At 42.4% G+C, this 8,407-nt stretch overlaps 1 protein-coding gene across 1 annotated transcript; it reads right to left on the bottom strand.

Annotated features, from left to right (window-relative positions):
* Positions 1-200: 200 nt before the first annotated feature.
* Positions 201-7,239, bottom strand: LOC139712582 (tubulin beta chain-like). The gene is made up of 3 exons (XM_071624394.1): positions 7,078-7,239; positions 2,113-2,448; positions 201-1,743 (listed from the first exon to the last, which is right to left on the bottom strand). The coding sequence occupies exons 1-3, from the start codon at positions 7,132-7,134 to the stop codon at positions 793-795; spliced, it is 1,344 nt and encodes a 447-aa protein (XP_071480495.1). The 5' UTR covers positions 7,135-7,239; the 3' UTR covers positions 201-792.
* Between the last annotated feature and the right edge of the window lie 1,168 nt (positions 7,240-8,407).

Here is an 8,407-nt window from a genome sequence, read left to right as displayed (position 1 = left end):
CACAAACACAAAACATCAACAACTCGCACACGCACACCCAAGCCCATGCTCCCTCCCCCCCCCCTCCCTACCAACCTTCCTCACACACACACACATACAGACCATATCAACGAATACACAGTCAATACTATCAATCAACACGACAGAAATTTAACACATTTCTTCATCAAATGAACATGCTTGCATTTATAGAACGAGACTTGCAATGGGTACTGGTATTTTATTTGTTCTCAGTATGACTGTCATACATTTCGTTCATCCGGTTAAACCATGGGTGCGTGTATTGCAGTTTCAAGAATTTTGAACATATCCAGTAATCATATCCACTGTGTACTTTACATTTTGATCAGTCGCTGAAATAGTCATACTTCATTAAAACATTTCATGAAAAAGAGAAAATAATAAAGTATATCTTTTGGAAAGATATCCATAAATGTAAAAAAATAAAAGTACGTAATATTAGTACAGTTCACAAATTAAGAAATTGCATCATGACAGACGTTCCTGGACCTGAATCCAGATTTTAATTCAAAGTCATTGATCTGTAGAAGCAGCTTAAAATTGAGAATGCGTTGCTGGTTTGAGTTGTGATATTTGCAATTGACCTTTGATGTTGGCGACAGCTGTCTGGCTTTAGCATAAAGTAAAGTACAATTTGCTCATCTGATTGTTGTTGTTTTTTCTGAAACGATGAAATACTGTATTGCATCATGGCGCAGTGCTAGCGATTTGGTAGGTGATATGTATACTGGCTTCCAAGAGGCATGGTTGCTAGGTTATGCATCGAGATGTCTAGGCTGCCTCTTCGTCGAGTTCCTCCTCCTCATCAAACTCTCCCTCCTCCTCAGCGGTGGCATCCTGGTACTGCTGGTACTCGGACACCAAGTCATTCATGTTGCTCTCAGCCTCAGTGAACTCCATCTCGTCCATGCCCTCGCCGGTGTACCAATGGAGGAAAGCCTTTCGCCGGAACATGGCGGTGAACTGCTCGGAGATGCGCTTGAAGAGCTCCTGGATGGCGGTACTGTTGCCAATGAAAGTGGCGGCCATCTTGAGACCACGTGGTGGGATGTCACAGACGGCGGTCTTGACGTTGTTGGGGATCCACTCGACGAAGTAGCTGCTGTTCTTGTTCTGGACGTTCAGCATCTGTTCGTCGACCTCCTTCATCGACATGCGGCCACGGAAGACGGCAGCAACTGTCAGGTAGCGGCCGTGGCGGGGATCGCAGGCTGCCATCATGTTCTTAGCATCGAACATCTGTTGTGTGAGCTCGGGTACGGTGAGGGCGCGGTACTGTTGGCTTCCGCGGCTGGTCAGAGGAGCGAAACCTGGCATGAAGAAGTGAAGACGGGGGAATGGAACCATGTTGACGGCAAGCTTACGGAGATCAGCGTTGAGTTGTCCGGGGAATCGGAGGCAAGTGGTGACACCGCTCATGGTGGCGGAGACGAGATGGTTGAGGTCACCGTAGGTGGGCGTGGTCAGTTTCAGTGTGCGGAAGCAAATGTCATACAGGGCTTCGTTGTCAATGCAATATGTTTCGTCTGTGTTCTCAACCAGCTGGTGGACGGAGAGTGTCGCGTTGTATGGTTCGACGACGGTGTCTGATACTTTTGGTGAGGGCACAACGCTGAAGGAGTTCATGATGCGGTCTGGGTACTCTTCACGGATCTTGCTGATGAGGAGGGTTCCCATCCCGGAGCCAGTACCACCACCAAGGGAATGTGTCAGTTGGAAGCCCTGAGATGAGATATGGGAGTAAAACCTCGTAAAATCAGTTTCTAACCACATTATTTTCCTAGCATTCTGTAGGAGATTTGGCAGAAATTAGACAAGTAAGAACAGACAGAAACAAAGTAAATAAATCTTTAATGATTTGCACGCAATTTTTGTTCTTATCACAATGCATAATTGAAGATCTCAAGCAGTCACTGCTTTACTGTGATATTTGCAATCTCATGCAATGTTTTGACATGCAGCAACATAATTATATTCTATTTTATATCTCTCTTTTCATGTAAAACAAATTGATGAATACAACACTTGCTGTCCAGGCCGAAACAGCCTCGGGGCGTCAATTACGTAATAATGTCGACTCTGAATCATTACCTGTAGGCAATCGCAACTCTCCGACTCTTTGCGAACGACATCGAGCACGGAGTCGACCAGCTCGGCTCCCTCCGTGTAGTGGCCCTTGGCCCAGTTGTTTCCAGCTCCACTCTGGCCGAAGACGAAGTTGTCCGGTCTGAAAATCTGACCAAAGGGTCCCGAGCGGACCGAGTCCATGGTGCCGGGCTCGAGGTCAACGAGCACCGCCCTGGGAACGTACTTGCCCCCAGTGGCCTCATTGTAGTAGACGTTGATTCGCTCTAGCTGGAGGTCGGAGTCGCCATGGTAGGTGCCAGTGGGGTCGATGCCGTGCTCATCTGAGATGACCTCCCAGAACTGCAATAAAGAAAAAGAAGTGCAAAAAAAAGTGAAAAGGGGAATGTTACTATGTACATGCCATTTTCATCACTCTCTTACACATGTAATCACGTAACGCTCATCATCCTGTTCTGCAAGCTCTCTTGATTCTTGTAACCTTCATCGTGTAGATGATTATCTGCGTAAATATTGCAAGTCGTAAGAGAAATATCCTTCAGCGGTGGAAGAAAAAAAAAAGAATAGAAGACTTGTGCCTCAGAATCCCATGTGACCTCTTTACATACTTTATTCTGTCATCTTAGGGTATAGATCACCGGTATTTTCTGTGGAATGTCGGGAGATATTTGCTATATCAGTCTATATATGAGGCGTTATCTTTCAGGGAGCGTACTTCTAGTCTCGGCTTTGCGCCGACCTAAATATGAGCGTTACTTCTTTTTGAAATAGAAATCACCACATGGACCCTGTGTACATAATACAGCATGGCGACGTGTAAAAGCTTTCTGTTTGCAGAGTAAAACAGAAAGAAGGACATTTCGTGTGAAATTGACACCAAAGACTGAAGAGGAGCAATCGTTATTTTCGTCTAACATTTCACTTAAACATCAGTCAAAATCATCGATGTCTGATCGAGAAGCCGCTTCTCGATCAGACACCGATGATGTTGACTGAAGTTTAAGTGGGAATTTCTGTCTGACAATGATAGGCGCTTCTCGATCAGACATCCATGATGTTGACTGAAGTTGACGCAAGTGGGAATTTCTGTCTGACAACGAAAGGCCCTGCTATAAACTGTTATCATTCGTTAACTTCTGGCTATTTTCAAGCAGAACATCTGTGAAAACTACGCTTGATGTTGGCATGTAGGCCTTTGTAAGGCATACATTTGTTGCACGGAGAGAGGGAGATAGTGTGGATGTATGAAATAAGTGCGCGCTTTGTGATGTGTGTCTAGTTATGCAGTAACTATATAAGACTAGAACATAAATAATGATGCAGCTTTCAATACTCCAACTATTGAAATCATGAGGTGTGGTTGATATTTCTTTATCATTATTCTGCCAATTGAAGTTCTAAAATCCATGATGGACGTATACCGAAATAAAGCAGGTAACGATTAAGAGAAGCCGAGTTCCCAACTTTGAAATTGTGATGTAGTACATGATGACAATGTGTGACTTCTTTCTATTGCCGATGACAATATCAACGACGTGATATGTCACGATCATACATTTCTGAATGCAATTAACTGGATACTCGTTACATAACTGGGTGTTACTTTATGTTAATCAGAAGACGCTTTCTGGGAATGCCATGTGATCTGCCCGTGCGCCACACGGCACTATGTTACACTTGCTCCTGTGCGTTTTTGCGAATTTTACGCTGAGGAAGGCTGCTTTCAGTTGAAACCACTGAGACAAAACTTCCAACGTGGCATTGAGCCATGTGTAATTTGTGATTTCGTTGGCACAGCAAAGAAAAGGTCAGACGCTCCTCTCGCCCTTTCGATTTCTACTAAATTCTAGTCGCAGCTAATTTGTTTCCGGGTCGGGTCTGGAGGCGAGACCTTGCAGGAGATCAACCCTTGAACATAAGACGATTCAAGGGGAGCTCTGCTATGGATTCTCTCACATAACACATCATGCGCCTGGCACACAGCCGCGGAAAGCAGCTGAAAACAAATTAGCCATGTGTTCCATTGCTCACATCCATAGTGCCAACTGAAAACCCCTCGGGTATTGCACACCGGCGCGCCAACAGAGGGGGAGGAATGAAAAAGAGCATTGATACAAAATAGAGCTAGTGGTGATCATGCACACTGCTGCTGAGCGCATGCCACCGGGCGCTCGCCACAATTCATTTCATTTCCATTACGCGTAAGCCTGAATCACCATCATTCTGACGCGCAATTACCACAACACCTGCTTATTTTTCTTTTGCCCCAGCTTGTACTTTTCCAGAGTAGATGACACGGTTTCGACAGTCGGAGGTCGAGAAGAAATAAAGCAAACAAGAAAGAAACTAGTGTGGCCAAATCTAGACTAATATAATACGTCATTTTGCCCAGCGCTCCAAGATATTTCGTCGCAGACAATGACAGATCGGGACTGAGTGGAGATGTCTGCCATTTTGTAATTGGTGTAAATCTTTTTAATATTCGAGTTCATTGGCCCTGAGTAGACTTAAGTCTCTCACATTCTGTCTGGAGACGGTATAGCCGTATTAACAGAGATCCCCCCCAACTTGTTTCAAAGCACGATACTATGGTAATAACAATTTGATAAAAATCATTATTATCATGTGTGTGTGTGTGTGTATGTGTGTGTAGTCTAAACGGCAGGGGTCGCGGAACCATAGGGGCAGCCCCCCCCCCCTTTCCCACGTTTTTTTTTTCATAATCTGAAATAAAATACATGTAATCCAGGGAGGTGGAAGAGAGAGGTACAACTCCCTGAATAATCGAACAAAAATCACAACACCCGTGACTTTCCAAAGGTTCCATCCTTTCAGATTCTTTCAAGCAGTGGGGAGGGTGGAGGTAGCTAATCCTGATTGATGATTAAGTGGTATGACATGAATCACATAATTGGGACTTCGTAGTAATATACTCTCGTGTAGGTTTCATATTACACACCAAAGTACCTGTATGAGAACAGGAAGCGTTCGTATTTGTGTTTGGTCTCGTCATGTAATCAGGGCACTCGACGGCGCTAGTTTCGAATTAAAAATAATTCGCTTCCCTGCTGATATTATAACATCATCTCTTTCACTCGGATACCCTGGGATTAAAGACATATTAAATTCCCATATGTGTGTATGTGTGTTTTGCATGATGTGTGTGTGTTTTCTTGTATACAAATGCACAGAATACATTGCAGAATCGAACAGTATCAGAATAATTTTAGACCCTATGAAAGATGTAAGCCCGTTGGTAATGCTGCATGGAACATCTCTGCTGTTCTTGTCATGCGTGCTAAAGCTAATGTAAATTTTACCTCTGTTCTTGATATGTATAGTCCTATTAGGGGCCTAACAATAATTTGATCCGGTAAATAAAATAACAAGATAGATAAAGATGCAATATAGAAAAGAAACCTGACTCGTTAAACGTCTGGGTCACACGTTGTATGACAAATTATAATTGTTAAAAGAAAGATAATGAGATAAATAAACAAATAAACAAATAATATACATTTATAGTAATATATAGGCCTACTAATAAATGATTTTTAAAAAAACCAATAATGATTTGTATATCTCCCGGTTCGAACCGCATTGCGGCTTATTTGATACTTCCTACCTGAAAATCTGATCTCTGATTAGATATGCTAAATCGTTTATGGCATTTAAAGCGCAATGGCATATCATCTTTATACGGTTGACCGCTAGATGAATGATATCAGACGAAATGAACGATAGGAATTTTTATCAAAATTACCAGGGGGGGGGGGAAATAATCTTCTACCCCGAACATGATTTGTACACTTTTTTCTTTTCCTGTGCACAGACTAATGGCAGTATTGCCAGTCGATGACATCATCACTTCGGCCAATTTGCATAATTAATATGGGTACCATCAATATTACTGTTCTGCATGCGAAACACGAAATTCTATAACTTCCTCATTATACGTTCCATATGAAACTTTTGCCTTTTTGTGTTACTGACTTCCGCGATTTAGAAAGGGTCATTAAATTTTTACTGAACGATGCGATCTGAAGGTATACATAGTGTGCTAATACATATTCTATATTATGCACAGACAGACACACATACAAATCCAACGATGCAGAATGCGTACAAAGAAGTGCACACACAACACAGACACACACACACACACACACACACACACACACACACACACACACACACACACACACACACACACACACACACACACACACACACACACACACACACACACACACACATTCACACTCAAGGACAAAGTCCGCATGCCCTTATAGAAAAAGGCGGGCAATGAAATCTTGGAAAACATCTGGTGGACAATGAGTACGCCCATCAACCATGTGGAGCTGGCTGACCCCATTGATGTCTCCCCTTAGCAATCTACAAATGCATTAGTCATCAAGGTCTGTAGCATGAGTAACGGCGAGTTTGAGCCCATGCAGCGAAATTTCAATAGAATACTGAAGCAGAGACGAAAAAGTTATTTGATCGCAAACATAAGGGAAATCGAAATTACAATTTCAGCTTCAGAAATAGTATAGAGAATAGTCACAGGTCTCCTTGAAATTTACTTATAAAGAAGTCAGACTGATACTGGTGATATATTTACACAAAAATATTGCTGGAGTAGATGCGGAAGAGATGAAATTGCTTTTCAAGTATAAATTTGAGCTATCCATCTATTTCCTTTGCTCGCAAACAAACTCAAAGAAATATAAATTATTCTATTTCTATCAGGCAGAGTGCGTTCACACGTGATCAAGGCGAGCGAGGGAGAAGTAAATGTCACTTTAAAATGGGCGTGAAGAAATTTCCGCGCTGCACGAACCGTGTGCTCTTGCATCTCAGGGAGGACATCTTACGTGATACTTCCTAGGAGGGGAATAAATCACGACAAGATGGAATGTTTTTGTCTTTTAAAAAACAAGCAAAAAATAAAAATGCTTTATTCCCTACCTTGGCACCGATCTGGTTTCCGCATTGGCCGGCCTGGATGTGAACAATCTCGCGCATTTTCGGTGATTTTGTGTCTTGCTATACTAAGGAATTGCACGGAATGGAATGGAAGATTGTCTCGACCGGCCGGTGTACCCTTCTTCTGTGGCTGTGCGCTACCTTCAGCAGATGTACTGAATTCAAACTTCACTGAAGGCAGGGATTTACGTACTGTGGAAGAGGTGGCCTGCCTTATCAGCATGTGCAATACGGCGCATATTATTAGGGATCATCTTAGAAAGTCGATTTCGATTTCGGCCAAAATGCGTGCAACTCTTTGCTTTCCAGTGCTTTTCTCAGCATAATTGTATGAAATCCACTCCTACCCCGAATAGTTTAATTAGTTCCCTCATTAGCACATTCGCCACTTGTTATTGGAGGGAAATGCGTGAATATACAATATCAGTTATCACCCAGACAGCGAACATATGAGACGACCCTAATAATTGCTGTCGATATTCTAACCAATGACAGCGGTTTTGACACATGGCTGACGTGCTGCTATAAAAGAACCATGTTGATTTGACACAGCACCCACCGCACCCTTGGATAATCTGAAGGAAAGGCAAGTCCTTCATGAATAGCAATGTTAGAGATATATATACACACTCGGCGAGTTCTTTGAAAACATATAATGTGTATATAACAGAAAGGCATTATTCTTGCATAGGTCTCAATGGCTATCTGAACAGATATTGCTTTTTGCATTAACATGGCTATATCAAGCCACCGACTGGCATGAATCGTTATTACAATATGCTACAAAATAGGCACAAATATAAAACTAACAGAGCATATGGACACCCGAATAAAATGCGCTCATAACAACAACAACAACAACAACATCATCATCATCATCATTTTTATCAGGTATTGTCTAAGCTTTAATTTAAAACTTGATTTTAAATCAGTTGTTCATTGTGTTTTATTAACGATATCCTGTAAAAATAATGATAATACGCCAAGTTGCTGTTCGTCAAAAGACTGAGCAATGTGTGTCGGCTAGCTCAATTGCGAATTAGAAGCGTAATAAACAATGTAGGTATTTAATATCTCCACATCGGCTCATGACGGCGATGAACGGCGATGCAGTCAGGGCGAATGAATGTCTTGTCTCATGTGTCTGATGAGACTCACTGTCTGACTCATACTTCAACTTTAAAGGGCCAGATCAATTTCCTTATACCGATTCCATATTCAAGGCGATTCAGTCTTTTCTGAGTGTTGCGCGAACGCGAAGGATAGAATAATTATATCTCGAGATATCGGGGTCGTCTGTATAATTTCCTTT

The sequence above is a fragment of the Diadema antillarum genome, unplaced genomic scaffold (genome assembly GCF_040938485.1).
Source record: "Diadema antillarum isolate AM-2024a unplaced genomic scaffold, OU_Dant_1.0 scf00000041, whole genome shotgun sequence".
NCBI lineage: Eukaryota > Metazoa > Echinodermata > Echinoidea > Diadematoida > Diadematidae > Diadema > Diadema antillarum.
Note: the sequence above shows the minus strand (reverse complement) of the source record. Positions and strands in the feature narration are given on the sequence as shown.

Excerpts from the sequence above, each read along its gene's own strand:
- LOC139712582 (XM_071624394.1), bottom strand. The coding sequence starts at position 7,134 with ATGCGCGAGATTGTTCACATCCAGGCCGGCCAATGCGGAAACCAGATC. Across the intron at positions 2,449-7,077 it reads GAAACCAGATCGGTGCCAAG|TTCTGGGAGGTCATCTCAGA; the intron begins GTAGGGAATAAA and ends TCTTTATTGCAG. Across the intron at positions 1,744-2,112 it reads AGAGTTGCGATTGCCTACAG|GGCTTCCAACTGACACATTC; the intron begins GTAATGATTCAG and ends ATCTCATCTCAG.